At 41.9% G+C, this 20,000-nt stretch overlaps 1 protein-coding gene across 1 annotated transcript in view; it reads left to right on the forward strand.

Moving 5' to 3' along the window:
- The window catches only part of LOC134459383 (low-density lipoprotein receptor-related protein 1B-like), a 628,069-nt gene that overhangs the window by 256,564 nt on the left and 351,505 nt on the right, over positions 1-20,000 (forward strand). The window contains exons 27-29 of the mRNA XM_063211727.1: positions 3,780-4,024; positions 13,433-13,564; positions 18,089-18,316. Of these exons, the coding sequence (XP_063067797.1) occupies positions 3,780-4,024; positions 13,433-13,564; positions 18,089-18,316 (605 nt within the window). The remainder of the gene's footprint in view (positions 1-3,779; positions 4,025-13,432; positions 13,565-18,088; positions 18,317-20,000) is intronic.

Genomic DNA, 20,000 nt, shown 5'->3' on the forward strand with positions numbered 1-20,000 from the left:
GCAGTCTGGAGTAGTGTTGTTTGTTTGTTGCTGTACTGGGGTGCAAAGTTGCTAACTGGCTAACAACTACGCTTTCAAGAAATGCACCCCTGAGTAGAAAATGGGTTAGCTCAGTGAAGGGTTAGCTTGGCGAAGTTTGTTTGTGATAGCAAGGATGGTGCATGAGTTAAAACTAAAAACAAAATGTTCTAAAAGTGTGCTTTGTTGTCATGTGCCTTGCTGCTACTTGTAATTAAGATAGGTAGGTTGTTATAGGTATGAGGTTTAGGTTCAGTATAATGTGCTTTTTTGCCGTATGAAAGGGGAAATGCTGCAGGGTTTTCGTCATGTTCTGCAGGAGTGGATCATTTTCTTTTTGTACTGTAGGCCTACTGTAAAGTAGATAGCAGGAAACATTCACATATGTGATGGTGTGGAAATCTTCACTTGAAGGACAACACCGGAGCAGCGCAGATGTAATTCTTTGTGTTTTTTATTCAAGTGCACAACATGACTAACGTTTTGATGGTTAGACCATCTTTATCAGAGTCCATGAGTGTGCACTTGAATAAAAAACACAAAGAATTACATCTGTGCTGCTCCAGTGTTGTCCTTCAAGTGAAGATTTCCTGCCTCTCTCCCGTCGATGCACCAGATGATAAAGCAGAAGCGTGAGGAACTAGCCTTTTATGTGATGCTGTGGTTTTCAGTTCATTTTCAGACGGATATGCTTTGCTGTAGTGTAAAAAGGGAGTTGCATATAATGCCTCAAGGGTTTTCATTCTTGATGATCTGTAGAAATGGTTTGTCATCTATTTCTCCCGATTCCCTATGCCTTTGTCTTCTTTATTCCAGCTCTATTTTTTATTTTTATTTGATTCTATTATTTATTTTTATGTTTTACTTCATTTCATTATTTTTCTTCTAACATTGCTGTTAATCTAATAGTTAAGAACATTGAGCTCCATGTCTTGAATGAACAAATACAGATATTATTACTGTTACTGTTATTAAATAGGCTAAAGGATTTCGGTCCGGTTGTACTAGTTACACAGTATTGGATTATCATTTGTAATCTTGCCAATGTATCTGAGATTAAATCATATTTAAGAATTTTGTCAGGTTAACTGTGGGCTATATAGATTTGTTATGATTTGTTCATTCAATCAAATTGTTTTGAGAGAGAAAAGAAATACATCACATGTTAATGCATTGTTTAAGAACCTTTTTCCATGCAATGATATTTTAATATTAGAAATTAGGTGCATGCTTTTACTTCTATGCGTTCTGACAGAAGTCAATTTTTCACTACTTTTAACTATTCTTTTATTTTATTTCAATTTCATTAATCATATAATGTATTATATTGTATTGCACTAAATTACATTCCAATTATGCCCATATGGCTTTATTCTTAGTTTAACTTACTGGTGAAAAATGTAAATGAATTCACAACACTATAGATTATGACACCATGTATGTACAGTATGTGGCTCCGACATTTTTAATTATTAGAAAATGGGCAACAACTTATCAGCTATGGTATGTCAAATTTTCGTGTAGTGGATATCTGTCAACATCAAGGACCACCTTAGAAATATTATTGATGACGCTTGGGACCTTCTATGGCTTGTTGTTAGTGGTTCGACTAAAAAAATAGTAACTTTTTAGAAAATCGTTTTTCCCCTTAATGACAGGTTATCTTTGAAAGGCTCTGAAATCAAGAGGATATGAGATGCAACTTGCTATCATATATCATTAAACTCCAGAAACATGGGTTTCAGGAAAATATAGTGAGAATTTGCCATACCTATACCGAAAGCTATTGCCATTATTAGTAGTGATACAATTATATATGATCGGGAGCATAAATTGCCATATTATAATATTTTATTTCAACATATTAATTAAAATGGTAATTTGATGGTGGAACTATGAATTCAAATATTTATCTGAATTAATAATGGTATTTAAACCACTCTAGAAGGCTAGTATAACAGTCAGAAGTGGTTTAAGAGAAATTTTAATTTAGGCGATTTTATTTTTTTCCTTCAAATGGTGTATTTACTAAAGAGGCTGTAAAACCATAAAGCTATGAGATCCAGCTTGCTATCATACATCAAATTACTCCAGAGACACATTGCTTTCAGACAAATATAGTGAGAATTTGTCCCCAAAGTGGTACCAACAACCCGCTTTTTGGGCTCTCGGCTCACGGGCTATATACAGAATAGAAAATAAAGGTTGGGTCAGTGATGTTTGTTTGTGAGGGTGGTGATGGTGCGGGTGCAATGACTAACATACTAATTTGCTGTACAAAAGAGGATACTATTGTAGTGTTTTCAGCCATATCTGGTCTGCAGAAGTGCTTTGTTTTGCTGTTGTTTATTCTGGTTCAAGCTATGGCAGTTCACAGTTGTGTGTTTTGCAGTGGAAGATATGGGTTTCACCTCAGCCATGATGATTTGGCTGGAGTGGTGGGTTTTGTTGCACTAAAGGGGATACAGCTTTTAGTTCAACCATGTTTGTTTGTTTCCAGCAGTGCTGGTTATTTCATTGTGTGGTCAGTTTTCGAAGCCTTTTATTATTGCCATGAAAAGCGGAAACAGTGTTAGGTCGGCCATGTTTTTTTTTACCCTTCCTTCTTTTTGTTAGTGAGGCTGGGAGGGTTGCAGCTGCTGCTGAGAAACTTCCTGACAGAGTATTGACACTGATTGATAGATAAATGGATGCCCGCCGTGTCCAGGCCAAAGGTGATGAACAGCATTCGCGCAGAAGAAATATTATTATTGATCCGACATTGTATTTTGTTCGCTGCATTCTGAAATCAGATAGTGCTGCTCTCTCACTCTCTCTATCCCTTTCCCTTTCCCTTACACTTTCGCTTTCCTCTCTCTCTCTCTTTATCTATCTCCCTCTCTGTCTCTCTCTGTATCTCTCTCTCTCTCTCTCTCTCTCTCTCTCTCTCTCTCTCTCTCTCTCTCTCTCTCTCTCTCTCTCTCTCTCTCTCTCTCTCTCTACCTCTACTTCACTCCTCTTTCTTCTCTCTTCCGTTGGCTTTTTTCCCCTTCCAGATCTAAAGTTGTGTTATTAACAGAAATCAATATCTTCATCTTGCTCGCTAATGCACAGGCGCTCAGCCATTTTCAGAATGTTTTATTTTTTCTGCTTTTCTTTTTCACCATTAACGTGCTAGAGTGCGAGCCTGCTTTTGAGAGCATCACTGTCATAATGGGCCTGTCTGACTGACATAGGGAAGCCTGAAAGCAAAGGTATAGACTACGCTCCTGTTCTCACACATATAACCAGTCTGCCGAAGGATACCTTGGGCTGATGGAAAAGCTTTTTCATTCCGGGATCTTCCTATTCCCTCACTTTTACCTCTATTACATTGTGTTTTCCGTCAAACTTCAGCACTCATTTCAGCTGCCTCTTTTATAAATGATGCAATGCAAATTATAGCACAATTATTGTTGTTGTCGTTCTCATTGATGATGGTGACGATGTTGTGTTGATGTTGTCGCTGCTGCTTATGTGTGGTTTTTGCTGTCGCTGTTGTTTATGTCGTTGCTGTTGTTAATATTACTATTAAAAATAAGTTTATTGGCCGTGCCGTGGCGCTAACGCTATGCAGCTGACCTGGGTGCGATTCCGGCCCTGGTCCTTTGCCGACCCTTCCCTGTCTCTCTCTCCCCACTCACTTCCTACCAATGTCTTCACTGTCCTGTTGAAATAGAGGCACCCGCCCTCCCGTTTCACTTATTCATCTGCTCTTTCATTCTTTTCGCCACGTACTGCAGCTCTGATGCCATCTACTCTGCCCTCTACGATGGCACCGGCCTCATTGAGATCCTGAGGGGACACGAGTACCTGTCGCACCCGTTTGCCGTGAGCCTGTATGGGGGCAACGTGTACTGGACGGACTGGCGCACCAACACGCTGACCAGGGCCAACAAGTGGACCGGCGCCAATGTGACGGTGATCCAAAAGACCAGCGCCCAGCCCTTTGACCTGCAGATATTCCACCCCAGCCGACAGCCTCAAGGTAAGCGCAGTGCAGACGGGAGATCTTTTTTTTTCATTTTTAATTTTCAATTCGATTATTAATTTTAGAATAGAGTGGATGAGTTAGAAAGGATTTTTCTATAGTAGCCTACAATGAAGTTGTAAAAAAGCCTTGTCTGAAGGTGCATACAGCACAAAATTGAAATATTACACTTCCACAAAAACTACTACGATATAAAAAGACACATATACATACTCTCTAAGTCTGTAGCCCTATGAGATGTTGGAAGACTCCATCAGTGTAGTGGTAAAAACATCTGGATACATGTGTTGTGGCTTTTAGAGAATGAGGCTGGCTGGCATAAGGTCTAGGTCGTATACATACTCTCTAAGTCTGTAGCCCTATGAGATGTTGGAAGACTCCATCAGTGTAGTGGTAAAAAAATCTGGATACATGTGTTGTGGCTTTTAGAGAATGAGGCTGGCTGGCATAAGGTCTAGGTCGTCACCTTGCCTCTGATGTGAAGAAAAACACCTGCATCAAAACTAATTGCTTCTTCATGCTAGTTCTGCACCTAATTTAACAATAAAATAGTGCTGCATAAACAGATTGGAAGATAAAAGTGATGAATTACCTGATAGTTTTGCAGAAAAAAGTAAAGAAAAAAAAACAGACCTAACAGATGTTATTGGAGATAAGTATGTGGGCAGTGCACTGGATAATTGCAGTGATATACAGTCTTTATTCAGATGCACATGCACACTCACATTAAAGCATATAATCATCTCGCACCATGTGGCTTGACCATGAGGCTGAAAAATAGGGTATTTTTGTGACCATTGGCTTGCTGAATATAATGGGTGTTAAAATACTGCTAATTGTTTCTATGCATGGACTATGCATGGAGGTGGTGGTGGTGGGTGGGCGTGTGTGTGTGTGTGTGTGTGTGTGTGTGTGTGTGTGTGTGTGTGTGTGTGTGTGTGTGTGTGTGTGTGTGTGTGTGTGTGTGTGTGTGCGTGTGCGTGTATTTGTGTTTCTGTGTGCGCGCGCGCGCGTGTGTGTGTGTGTGTGTGTGTGTGTGTGTGTGTGTGTGCGCGTGTGTTTGTGTGTGTGTGTTTGTGTGTGATTTCGTGATTGCGTGCATGCGTGCGTGTGTGTGCGTGCGTGTTTGTGCGTCCGTGTGTGTCAGTCACTGTCTGTCTGTCCATTTGTGTGTGTGTGTGTGTGTGTGTGTGTGTGTGTGTGTGTGTGTGTGTGTGTGTGTGTGTGTGTGTGTGTGTGTGTGTGTGTGTGTGTGTGTGTGTGTGTGTGTGTGTGTGTGTGTGTGTGTGTGTGTGTGTGTGTCTTTAGCGTCCAGCTGTGATAGAATAACTCTTTGTGTTTTTGCTCCTGGGGGAGACCAGCAGGCAGGCAGGCAGGCAGGCAGGCAGGCAACTTATTCACGTATGAGAGCATTAGCGCCAGCAGGCCCTCCGACGGGGAGGGACAAACGGGTATCTTGTCCTGGGCCCAGGAATGAGGGGGCCCCAGAACTGGTTCCTCATGAAGTTGCGACTAATGATTCTGTTTTAATAAGTTGGTTTGAGGGAGGGAGAATGCGCTATATTTGCTAGGAGGGTTAGGAGGAAGGGGGGCCCATTCAGAGATTATTGTCCCGGGGCCCAGTCAAAGCTGTCAGCGGCCCCGAGTGCCAGGGTTGCATGAAACATGACAAAAACAGATCACAGAAATAGCTGCCTGCTTAACCAGGAGGACACATGTACTTTGCACACTGGCAACATTAATATTGCAGAAAGGTTTATTTTTGCTCCGTGTTCACTTCGGTGTGATACAGTGCTTCCGAGGCATGTTTGTGCAGTTCTGTTGGAGTCATGGGACCGTAAAAATACAGTCTGGAAGTGCATGTAAGGGGTAGACGGTGTTTTTAAACATGACGGCTGAACTTAACTGAGTTCGCTGAACCTGTACTGTAGAAGCACAGTTGAATACCCATGGAATATATGTTTTTCCAGTGTTTCTTGAACTTGTTTTTTGAAACAGACTCACACAAAGCATCATTTCAACAGAACAAAGCCATGTTGTACACATGCGTTAACACGTCTGTTCAGTTGACACATGTTCCATACATATACACACTTTTTCCTAAACAATCAACACATGTCCCATTTAAGTTGTAAAAACGTAACCATAGCCATAACCATAACCATAAAAAAGGGCCCTGCCATGCAGCTGATCCGGGTTGGATTCCCGGCCAGGGTTCTTTGCCGACCCCTCCCCGTCTCTCTCCCTGTTCGCTTCCTGTCCGCCTCTCACACTGTCCTATCGAGTAAAGTAAAAAAAAAAAAGACAAAAAAGCTTTAAAAAAAATAAAAAAAAATAAAGAAGACAGTCTGGAGGTGCATGTACAGTATATCACGAAAGTGAATACACCCCTCTCAGTTTTGCAGATTTTTGAGTATATATTTTCATAGGAACGCATTACAGAAATTTCACTTTGACACAATGATTAGTGACCTTTTAACAACATATTTAACCGCTTAAATTTCTTGTTCACACAGAAAAAAACAAAATACAGTTATTAATGTTTCAACATGTACTCACAAAAGTGAGTACACCCCAGATTAAAATCCGGTAGAGAAGGGGCTATGTTGGCTCGAATCGTCTCGAAATGAAAAGGGATGACAAAGGAGGTCATCAGTGTGCGTTTCAACCTTTCTTTGCATTGAACTTTTACATTTTGAGTCTGCATTTGGCTTAAATAGATTGGTGTGAGATTTGAATGCAATCCTATGGAGAATATCATGATCTGCTTCAGTAGTCACAGTGCATGTTGACATGCATGTTTCTTTTAGGTGTATTTCAGATTGCCAATGTTGACAGCATTCATGCATCCCCAAACCATGTCAGTCCCACTACCATGCTTGGCTTATGAGAGGATACACCTTTTTTGTAAAACTCACCTGTTTACCACCACACATGCTTGACACCATCTAAAGCAAATTTGTTTATCTTGGTCTCAAGAGAGATGAACAGACCAAGGATATGGATCACTGGAACCATGTCGTGTGATCTGAAGAGACCAAGATAAACAAATTTGCTTTAGATGGTGTCAAGCATGTGTGGTGGTAAACAAGTGAGTTTTACAAAAAAGGTGTATCCTCTCATAAGCCAAGCATGGTAGTGGGACTGACATGGTTTGGGGATGCATGAATGCTGTCAACATTGGCAATCTGAAATACACCTAAAAGAAACATGCATGTCAACATGCACTGTGACTACTGAAGCAGATCATGATATTCTCCATAGGATTGCATTACAAAATCTCACACCAATCTATTTAAGCCAGATGCAGACTCAAAATTTAAAAGTTCAACGCAAAGAAAGGTTGAAACGCACACTGATGACCTCCCTTGTCATCCCTTTTCATTTCGTTTCATTTTGAGACGATTTGAGCCAACATAGCCCCTTCTCTACCGGATTTTAATCTGGGGTGTACTCACTTTTGTGAGTACATGTTCAAACATTAATGGCTGTATTTTGTTTTTTTCTGAGTGAACAAGAAATTTAAGCGGTTAAATATGTTGTTAAAAGGTCACTAATCATTGTGTCAAAGTGAAATTTCTGTAATGCTTTCCTATGAAAAGATATACTCAAAATTCTGCAAAACTGTGAGGGGTGTATTCACTTTCGTGATATACTGTAAGGGGTAGCCAGTGTTTTAAACATGACATCTGAAATGAGCAACAGAACAGGAGCGTCTGAACTGAGTTCACTCAACCTGTAGAAGCACAGTTGAATAACTAGCAAGTATATGTTTTTATTGTCAGTGTAGGCTAGACACGAGCCAATAGCAAATTGATTGAGTGTTGAACTTCGCTACATGTACAGTACGTGTCTGTCACTTGCTGCTACCCTGTCTTCTGTGTCCTGCCCTGCATTTAATGTTCTAAACCTGTCGACAAAAGAATCTGTCTACAAAATCCTTCCGGTTTTCAGGAAACCGGAAACTGTTATTGAAAAGCCCCCATTGAGAAGCCCTTGATATTCTCAGCCATGCAAAATGCTTTGACCAACGCTCATACCTCAAGACAAATATTACTGCGCTAGCATGGAGAATAAATCTTGGTGTGTATTTTATTTTCGCTCTTTTTTTTACTGTAGTGAGAACAAAAAAATCAATGAATGCTGAAATGGAGTGTGTGTTTTAAATTATCTATGGAGATTCGATGAGGAAAAACCCAAAGTGGGCACCTCTGGCACCTCTCTCGTGTCTCAGCTCTGTTTCATGTAAATAGCCACTAATTGCCTTAATGGAATCAGTTTACCTTCGCTAGCTCAGCACGGAGATAAATGGCCAAAATGCCCAATAAATAAGCAGGCCCTGTCGTGGAGATGCAAGCACTATCTATTCTCTCCATACACACACTTACTGTACACACGCACGCAGGCACGCTCGCACGCTCGCACGCACGCATGCACATGCGCTCGCACACACACACACACACACACACACACACACACACACACACACACACACACACACACACACACACACACACACACACACACACACACACACACACACACACACACACACACACACACACTCACACAACACAGAAATATTAGCTGCTGGAGAAGCGTGTTTTTTTTTCCCTGGCACATTTTTTGTAGAGGGGGAAGAAAGAAAAAAAAATCAGATTTATTCTGGCACATTTTAGCCGGCGTGTGTAATTGCACTGTTAATCGCGTTAAAAGGTTTTTGTTGAAGTAATGAGGAATGAGCTAAAAGCTAGCACGGCCTGGCTGGGCATCGTCTTCATTGCTGCGGCAGGCACCTCTGTCGCCATGACCCCTCTCAACAACACACACTCCATGTGACCGATGAAGACACACACACTCCCTACATGACTGATCAGCACTCGGCCCTACAAAGCCAGAGTGCATTAAACTATGTTAACACTGACACATTGAGACAAATGCTTTTAAATTTGTCAAGCCACTGCCAAGTCAAACATAGATTGACTCCATGACGACATAAACATTGCTATGCTTAAACATGCTAGTCACACTGTATCTTAAGGACCCACCAGCTAGCTGTTTCCATAAAATTCATTTATACTGAGTGCTGGCTTGAAGGTAAAATTTGCATTGCCGAAATGGCTGGAAGAACAGAAGAAAAGTAAAGATCAATCATTTACTGTAATTTAAGGGGAGATGCAAAATGAGCCTATTCCAGAAATCGAGGGGTGTCGAATTACAAGACCACTCACTCATATTGTTATTACCACTCATTGGCATGCTGGCAGATATGGTTATTCGTTTCTATGCAAAGGAGAGACTGCATTGCATGAATTCATGGATACAGTATACATGGGTTGCATAGTCTACTCTCCAGGTTCTGTACTGTGGATATTAACACAAGGTTGATTTTTGCGAATTCCATAAAGATGACCATCCTGGCCTCCCTACACTGTAGGCGATTGGCAATGATGATTTGAATAGAAACATGTGGAGCATTTGTCTGGCATAATGTGGTTGAGGTGTCTTTCAAGGTTGTACCAGAGATCCTACACATTAGAACAGCAACAAATAGCGCTGTCTAGAAATGTTGGTGGATATTGTATCACCCTGTCTCCACAATTAAGAAGGAGGCCTATTGGATGTTACTATGCTTCAAGGGCCTCTAGCACTTCTCACGAACCCTCAAAGGAATTGTGTCCAACAATTTCTCTCACAGCGCCCACAATTTCTAGCCGTGTGCCTGGTAAGTCTAATATTACGCCATCTGGGTCTTAGAGATGTTTTGTAGACCAACAGCCTTGTCTGATGGGAGTGCCGTGTCTCTTTTGAACTTGTGGTGTTTCAACATTGGCTTTAGTACTTGAGCATTCATATTTCTTTTATCTCGTCTCTGTGCCTTTGTTCCTTCTGGCAAAACTCTCTTCTCTCTGTTTGCATTGTGTGCTCCATGTTTCAGTCTCGTTTAATTTCCTTTACCTGCATACTCGCCATCCCTGCTGTTTGTTTTAAAATGGCTGCTCAGAGGACCTGCGGAGAGACACATCACAACTGTTTATGCAGAGCTGTTTCAGAAGGGGATTGGAACTGATATTGGTGAAATCAAGACGAAGAAGAAGAAGATAGAAAGGAGAAACAAAAGAAGAAGAGGAAGATGATGATGAAGAAGAAGAAGAAGAAGAAGAAGAAGAAGAAGAAGAAGAAGAAGAAGAAGATGAAGAAGAAAACCCTCTGAACTTGTCTAGAACTCAAATGTTTTGATATAATCCCCCAGTTCACCCGGGGATTGTTGATGTTCTCAAGTTGTCTTTTTCTATAAACTGCAGAAAATAACACTGTCTGCTGTCCTTGGGAGGCTTGTATGGAAGTGGGAGAGGGGTGAAAAACAAGGACTAAACATTGCTTGCTGTTTCCAAACAGCCCATTGCATTCAGAATCCCACTGAGAACCAGCAGTGTGCATGGTGCTGATTGTTCTAATATAGCGACATGCAGCAGAGTGATCATGCTGCCCGCTTGTGTGAAAACTAATTTCCTCTGCATTCACTGTGGAGGAGGTATCACGTCTATAGGAACATTATAATAACCTGACATGTAATTGTTATTTAGTGATACAATAGCTGCACAATGGGAGCACATTTCCTCATTCATTGGATACATTTGTAATAATGGGATTTGGCGAACATGACTCACGTCTTTGTGTATTAGGTTAGATAGGCCTATTTGTGTATCTGTGTATGTGTGTGTGTACAGTATGAGCAATGAAGATGTAGGTCAGAGGACTTCTGCGTTCTATTTAGTATTGCAAAAGGGATCATTTCATGTGAAATCAGACACTTTGGGACCCGACCGATCCGGATTTCAATCATACTTGGTTTGCCTTTTTAGTAGCAAGGTAGCACCCCAGAACTGCATTGGTTTGAATCTGACACTAATATTAAGGGAGAAACAGACTAGGAAAGGTTCACATTTTAGGGTAGGACACTATACATTCAGCCTTGAATATATCAGTCAGTGTTAGTCACAAAAAGATGCATGTGGTATTGTTTGAAAGCTGTTTTCTGGCTCTACATATTACACAATCAGCTTGGAATACAACAACTCTCAGAATATGAATTATGATAAATTGAAAAATTAAAAATTGAATATCTAAAAAATATATATTTTAAAATGGCCAGTTCCTTGTCCAAACGTAGCCGGCAATGTCATTAGCAACACCTCAAATGCTGGTGTTCGGTTCTTTATTCATTTCAGAGAGAATTTGACTCACAAATATGGCATCATACAGACCACTTACTAATAATATGGTAATACCATAGTAGCATCACATGACAAAACAAAAACAAAACAAAAATGGTCAGTTTCCATGGTCCTAGGTTTCAGAAACTAAGGCAGATGTCCATTTATACACACCAAATGATGATATGTGAATGTTTGAACATTCCTTCTCTGTGTCATCTTCCCTTTACCGTACTTTAAAGAGAAAATCAATGGCTACACTCTCGTTTTGTACTCTACCAGTGCATTTGAAGCAGCAGCTGTGTCTTTTGTAGATAATGTATAAGTACGTCCCGTTGCAGTTAGGTTCCACTACCAGAAGCACATCCTGATGATCCATGACAAGTCTATCTGGTCTGAAGGGAAAAGTGAAGGATGGAGATGGTCCATGAGGATGCAGGAAGTTCAGTTTCACCTCTCCAGTGCTCAGCATACATTCCTCAACACATGATAGCCACCAGTTGCCATCATATACAGCTACAACATACCCTTTGATGCTTGAAAATGTAACACATTCCTTTACTGAGCTCACTCTTCTCTTCACACAACTTCTCTGAATGCGGAAAATGGCCTAATGTCCATTGACAATGGGCAGAAGCTGTGTAGTTTTTGAGTACCTGGAATAGTTCTTGCAGATTCAAACCTCTTCAACAGGTTCTCAGCTTCATGATGGTGCATCTCTCTCAAGAACATCCATTGCCAGTTTGCCACAACAGAGATGTACCATCATGAAGCTGAGAACCTGTTGAAAAGGTTGGAATCTGCAAGAACTATTCCAGGTACTCAAAAACTACACCGCTTCTGCCCATTGTCAATGGACACAGTGGAAGTTAGGCCATTTTCAGCATTCAGAGAAGGCAGAGTTGAAAGAGTGAGCTCAGTAAAGGAATGTGTTACATTTTCAAGCATCAAAGGGTTTGTTGTAGCTGTATATGATGGCAACTGGTGGCTAGCATGTGTTGAGGAATGTATGCCGAGCACTGGAGAGGTGAAACTGAACTTCCTGCATCCTCATGGACCATCTCCATCCTTCACTTTTACCTTCAGACCAGAAAGACTTGTCATGGATCATCAGGATGTGCTTCTGGTAGTGGAACCTATTTTCAACGGGACGTACTTATACATTATCTACAAAAGACACAGCTGCTGCTTCAAATGCACTGGTAGAGTATAAAATGAGAGTGTAGCCATTGATTATCTCTTTAAAATACGGTAAAGGGAAGATGACACAGGTACACAGAGAAGGAATGTTCAAACATTCACATATCATCATTTGGTGTGTATAAATGGACATCTGCCTTAGTTTCTGAAACCTGGGACCATGGAAACTGACCATTTTTGTTTTGTTTTTGTTTTGTCATGTGATGCTACTATGGTATTACCATATTATTAGTAAGTGGTCTGTATGATGCCATATTTGTGAGTCAAATTCTCTCTGAAATGAATAAAGAACCGAACACCAGCATTTGAGGTGTTGCCAATGACATTGCCGGCTACGTTTGGACAAGGAACTGGCCATTTTAAAATATAGTTTTTTCAGATATTCAATTTTTAATTTTTCAATTTATCATAATTCATATTCTGAGAGTTGTTGTATTCCAAGCTGATTGTGTAATATGTAGAGCCAGAAAAGAGCTTTCAAATAACACCACAGGCATCTTTTTGTGACTAACACTGACTGATATATTCAAGGCTGAATGTATAGTGTCCTACCCTCACATGTGAACCTTTCCTAGTCTGTTTCTCCCTTAATATTAGCGTCAGATTCAAACCAATGCAGTTCTGGGGTGCTACCTTGCTACTAAAAAGGCACACCAAGTATGATTGAAATCCGGGTCGGTCGGGTCCCAAAGTGTCTGATTTCACGTGAAATGACCCAAAGTGTTCTTTGGTTAGATGTAATTTTAAGATGTCTGGTGTGTGTGTGTGTGTGTGTGTGTGTGTGTGTGTGTGTGTGTGTGTGTGTGTGTGTGTGTGTGTGTGTGTGTGTGTGTGTGTGTGTGTGTGTGTGTGTGTGTGTGTGTGTGTGTTTGTGCGTGCGCGCGCGTGTGCGTGCATGCTTGCGTGCGTGCTTGCATGTATGCCTGGGTACGTGCATGTGTGTCCGATTCAAGTAAAGTTATGTCCTCTACTCTGCTGTCCTCTGCAGCATCCAACCCCTGTGAGGCCAACAGTGGCAGGGGTCCCTGCTCCCACCTGTGTCTGCTCAACTCCAACCGGACTGCTGCCTGCTTCTGCCCCCACCTCATGAAGCTCTCCGCAGACAACAAGACCTGCCTATGTGAGTATGAAGGGAGGGAGGGAGGGAGAGAGAGAGAGAAAGAGAGAGAGAGAGAGAGAGAGAGAGAGAGAGAGAGAGAGAGAGAGAGAGAGAGAGAGAGAGAGAGAGAGAGAGAGAGAGAGAGAGAGAGCGCGCGCTTAGCCTCTTGCTGCAGATGGGGTCGCCGGCGGGCCCATTCACATTCACATACAACATTGCTTTACAGAGAGCCTTGCGTAACAGATTACGACTGCCCTTGCAATTTTGGTGATAGTAAGGTTATAACAGACTCTGTGCTAAAGGGGTAAGAAAGTACATTTGGTAACTAAAACAACTTGGTTTTCAAACAGGTCAAAGAAGGGAGAATAGTGAAGAAGATTTGAGGGAGTGAATAAAAATGTATGGTAAATACAGTATGGGTAGTGAAAAACTGGCCCCTTTTTGTGATGCTATTGTTATTGTTTAGTGCTATTTTGACAAGAGGAGAGGCAGGCAATTATACCCGGGCTAGAGATATCAATACCAGTACGTGTTCACTTAATTTTTTTTTTTTCAACAAAATCAGTGACAATTTTTGTTTCATGGTGTTCTCCTTACACTAACATGAAGGTGACCTTAAAGCCTTTTTTGTCAGGAGGCCTTGTGCCATTTTAGCTGAAATGAGTCTTTTATGACATGCTGTCACTTTACACTCTCCTATCAGACCATTTTAATGCTTATTCCATCTTGTAAAAAAGGCTGAAATAGGGTTTTATTAACTACTTACATCAGCTCTTGTTATCTGTAGGTTTTGAAATTAGAATGAGAGGGGGGGCTTGTACGTATTGGCTGTGAGACAAGGAGAATCGTTACATCTGTAGCCTGAAGAGAATGGCAGCACAGCGACGGCTTAGCTCTATTACTTATTTAGACGCGTATTAGACTCTGAGCCGCTAGATCCCCATTTGAAGAGCAGAGCTTCCTCAAATGAACTCGGCAGATAACACGCTTAAGAAGATCCAGTGGGACCTGGGGGTCAGACTGGGGGGCATTCTCATCTTCTTCCCTCCTCCTCTGATGTCTTTGTGAAGGCGTGCGATCACTCACCCAACCAGCTGTTCATCTGACAGGCAAACATATTGGTTTCTGAACTGGTGGAATATGTTTGGGATGTGTTATATGTTTCAGAGAAAAGTTGAAATGGGGAGAGTGAAGAAATGTTTCTCATACAGTATGTCATTCAAGTACAGTATGTTTTCACATTTTATGTAATTTTGATAGTTTTGATCCGACAGTAGGCCAAAGAGACACTTTAAGAAGTGAGAGAAGCGTAGCATGAGAGAAATGAAGTGGTGCCAATGATTTGACTGATTGAATAATTTATGGAGGCAAAGATGGAGACTGAGTGATGGACTCAATGCCTGACCTTGTTCATCTGTCAGATTCCTCCATGAGCAAGTGTCCTCTTTAATGATGTCTGCTCTTGGATGATGTCTTTCAAGCGCAGACATCATTAAAAAGGACAAAGAGGGTAATTATTTTGATCGTTTTTTTTTTTCAAAACCGCTTTTGGTATATCTTAAAGGGACACTGTGCAGGAAATGGTCAAAAAAGGTACTGCAACTATGCTGCTCATTGAAACTGGACTGCCTATTGCCAAATTTGATCTTTACATGAAAGTTTTCTAAGTAATAAACAAATATTTTCTAGTATGGTCCAAGTACAGTCATTTTTGCAGCTAAAAATTGCTATTTTTGGAAATTCAAAATGGCGGACCATGGAGAAGATCCCCCTTTTCATGTATTAAAAGTGCAATTTTTCCAGTCATAATGAATACTTAGAATTTGATGCTGGTGGTAAGTATTCATGAAAAAGGTAACATTAGTGAATGGGCAGCATGAATGCTGGAAATAAACAACTAAAAGTCTCACACAGTGTCACTTTAACTTTTTGTTCCTTTGGGATTACATGGAAAGATATGTCTACTATAAAATAACGGAACGGTGCTTTCCCCCGTACTGTTCACTCTGTATACGACAGACTTCAGCTACAACTCTACGACATGCCACATGCAGAAGTTCTCAGACGACACTGCAATTGTGGGGTGTATCAGAGATGGTCAGGAGGAGGAGTACAGGGGACTGGTTGACGACTTTGTGGGATGGTGTCAAAACAATCAGCTGCACCTGAACACCACCAAAACCAAGGAAATGGTAGTTGATTTCAGGCGCTCCATCCCACCCTTGGTGCCTGTCTCTATTGGGGGAGAGAAAGTGGAGACTGTCAGCACTTACAAGTACCTAGGAGTGCACCTCGACAATAAACTGGACTGGTCCACAAACTCAGATGCACTCTACAGGAAAGGCCAAAGCAGGCTCTATTTCCTCAGAAGGCTGAGGTCCTTCAATGTCTGCAGCCGACTTCTGCTTATGTTCTACCAGTCTGTCATGGCCAGCGTGCTCTTCTTTGCTGCGACGTGCTGGGGAGGAAGCATCAGGAAGAGAGATGCTGGACGCCTTGACAGACTGGTGAGGAAGGCGGGATCAGTGGTGGGCATGGAACTGGAGACACTCACCTCAATAACCGAGAGCAGAACACTGAGCAGACTAGACTCTATTATGGACAATCAGCATCACCCCCTTAACGCCACCTTCACTAACCAACTGAGTCTGTTCAGCCACAGACTCCGTGCTTTCACCTGCAGGACTGACAGACTAAGGAAGTCCTTTGTCCCATGGGCAATTCAGCTGTTTAACAACACACAGAAGGACACTAAGAAGAACATCATCATAGGGGACTGGACTGCCTGAGATGCCAGAGCTGGCCCAGCCCGGGAAACCTCTTGGTGTGTGTGTGTGTGTGTGTGTGTGTGTGTGTGTGTGTGTGTGTGTGTGTGTGTGTGTGTGTGTGTGTGTGTGTGTGTGTGTGTGTGTGTGTGTGTGTGTGTGTGTGTGTGTGTGTGCGTGTGCTGTCCAATAACTGCACTAAGGAACTTTTGACCCTTGACCACTGGACATACTTGTTTTTCCTGCTTACCACAAGCAAAGACTGTGATCTGTCGGAGCTGGCCCAGTTACTGGGGAACCTCTTTGTGTGTGTGTGTGTGTGTGTGTGTGTGTGTGTGTGTGTGTGTGTGTGTGTGTGTGTGTGTGTGTGTGTGTGTGTGTGTGTGTGTGTGTGTGTGTGTGTGTGTGTGTGTGTGTGTGTGTGTGTGTGTGTGGTGTGTGTGTGTGTGTGCTTGCCTAAAACACTTACCTGTACTTTACTGTGACATTGTAAGAATGTTCAACCCCATCATACTCTGTACACTGCCTACTTCTACATACTATACTATATCATAGATGTATCCATCAACACTTGTTGTCTACCTTAACTGACAGAGTATGTTTTTTTCTGCTTTGGTCTATCCCAACTCACAGAATGTCTTTTTGCACAATTACCTTTTCTACATTTATCTCTATTTTTTATTTTATTTTCCCCACCCTGATGACTATTCCTGTGTTTATTTTTGTCTTGAAATATGTCCATGTGGGCTTTTGTGTATTTGTGTATTTATGTAAGCTACTGGATACCTGAATTTCCCCCTGGGGATCAATAAAGTTACTCTACTCTACTCTACTATAAAATACCATGACCTCTCGCTACTTCTACTATAAGGCTCTCGGCATGCTTGCTGTAGGATACGCGCACACGTGCACGATTCATTCATGAGCACGTTAACATGCGTATTTAATGTCAATTTTGCACACGTTTGACACGGCAGCCAAATGTGTGCGTCAGGTGCGATATATTCAAACTCGCTGGGGCCGATTGTGGGAAACACTACACAGTTCCACCCGTGTGCTTCTGATGAAAAGACAATGGCAGCAACTTTTAAGAGCGTCTCATTGAGTTTGTCCGAAATAACAAACATTTGCGATCATACTTCCTCATTGCACTTTGAAAAAGGAGCGTGCAAATATAGGAGCAGAAGCAGTATTGCTTCCTTGCCCAGGGAGCCCCTCTTTTTGTTTTTTTTGTCTTCCTTGCTGTCCGTGTTCCCAATTTCCGCATTGTAATGCTGCGTGCTCTCTGCCCCCTGGATGATAACGCCAGTATTTTGCGTCTTGGTCAACTGCTTTCAAAGCAAGCATGTGCAGTCAGTTGCTCGCGGTGACGCACGTAATTCACAACCTACAGCAAGCGTCCCGCGGGCTTAACGCCATATGACATGACAACTGAACATGTGAATCTGAAATGGAAACCAAAGAAGCAAAAAATAGAATAGAAATGCACTCAGAGAGATCAGACCTCTGCCAAGGAAACTGTTTGATAGAGCATTTGACTATGTTACACCAAGTCTTTCTTTCTATGCTAGACCCTATTTTTTTAAAAAGTCTTTCTGCCTTCTTTTTAATCACCTTTTCCTTTGGGCATTTCCAACAACTCCAAATCCGTTCATAGCTTTTTGACTTATCCTGTTGACAGACGAACAAACAAACAAACAGACAAACCAATGTGACCGAAAACGTAATAAAAAATGAAAATGAATCACCTGTTCTCCTCACCGCTTTTCGTACCTGACAGCCATGAAGAGGTTCCTGCTATACGCTCGGCGATCTGAGATCCGAGGCGTGGACATCGAGAACCCGTACTTCAACATAATCACGGCGCTGACCGTGCCCGACATAGATGACGTGACGGTGGTGGACTTTGACTCAGTGGAGGAGCGCATCTACTGGGCCGACGTGAAGACTCATACCATAAAGCGCGCCTTCATCAACAGCACCATGATCGAGACTGTCGTATCGGGAGGTAATGAACTTAATTATATACATTTCTTTTTTAGTCTTTTCTGACCTTGTTCATGATAGAATGACAGAGTGATAGGAAATGAATGGAGGGAGAAAGAGATAGGGAAGGATCGGCAAAGGACTACGGCAGGAATCAAACCTGGGTCGCCGGTGTAGCAGTGCAGTGACCTAGCGGGTGAGCCACGGCAGGGCCAATTATATGAAATTTCTAATTGAATATTTTATTTTAACAGTTGACGCTGTCCTAACATGCAAACTGCAGGAAGTATGTATGGCAGAGTCAAATACGATTGTATGCAATTTGGAACATGTTACTTATAGCCTTCCGTCGTGTGGGGCAGCCGTGGTGTAATGTTTGGGGAGTTGCACTGTAGATCACAGGGTTCAGGTTCAATCCCCACCCTTACCAATCCCTTCCTCCCTTCATGTCTGAGGTGCCCTTGAGCAGGGCAACTATCCCCACACTGCTCCAGCGAACGTAAACAATACCCTTTAATATTTTAGTTGCTTTGGATATAAGCGTCAGCTAAAAGTAATGTAATGTATTGTAACTATGAATACTGTAATTATGACACCAAAAATAGATAGTATATACATATATAGTATATAAAGAAAAGACATTGGGGAGGATTCTGTGGCATGATTACTATTATCAATTGAAAATATAATCCTTTACAGCTGCAGTCCATTCAATCGCCTCAATACACCATTGACCACAGCTCATCTACTGTATGACAAAAACACATTGAATTGTTTATGGAAAAAAGCAAAACTCATTGAACTGGTCTATGGCAAAAACAACATTGAATCTTCTGCAGGAGACAGGATAGCCATCACCTCCCTCCTCTCGCCCCCTCTCAATGCAAAGCAGTAATGCACTTTTATCTGACGTGCCTCTGCAGGTGCCACTGCTGGAATGGGATGAAAAACTAGACCGGGCATTTTCTGTCAAGAGCAGTCCGCCTTGAGGCATTGAGAGGGACAAAGAAGCCTGTAACAGCATTTTTAGTCATTTAATATCAGCTACTTTGACCTCAGCAGCCAAAATTAACTCATTAATGCTAGAATGTTGCGTTACGCAACATTGGCCCTGGCTCCTGGAGCTGCATGACGCAACATTCAGGCTCATGAGATTTGAGACAATTTTCTTAAAAATCTTGGTATGTTAGAGCTGAGTGAACACATTTTAATGAAATGCAAAATGCAACTTATTGCGTGTTTTATGTGCTTCAGAGGCTAAGATTTTTAGTTTTTCATAGGCTGATGGCAACTTTTCTTAAGAAGGGTGTAGGCATTCAGCAGCCTTTTATTGCAGATGCTTTAGGTGTCAATGGGTTAATATTTAAATCTGACTCAGAGAGGTTTTCTGCAGAGGCATGAGGACAGACACGGATACCATTACCTAAAGGGGAAGACCATCACCATCATCACCAGTCCACCAGGCAAATGCCATGTATGCCCTATGGCCAGTCCAGCCCTCGTCCATCCGGTGCTGTTTGCGAGGGCCCATCAGCCCAAGCATAAGATGAGAAGGAATGGTGATGGATAGCGCATAGAGGCTTATGGAGCGGGTCACGGATGAGATGGACTGTTATAATAATGAAAAAAAAATGATTGCAATCTATAGATGGGTCCCTTGCTCCAGAGGGAGAAACATGATCAATTTGTCGCACCGCCGAAGATGA

This window comes from Engraulis encrasicolus, chromosome 12 (genome assembly GCF_034702125.1).
Source record: "Engraulis encrasicolus isolate BLACKSEA-1 chromosome 12, IST_EnEncr_1.0, whole genome shotgun sequence".
Taxonomy (NCBI): Eukaryota; Metazoa; Chordata; class Actinopteri; order Clupeiformes; family Engraulidae; genus Engraulis; species Engraulis encrasicolus.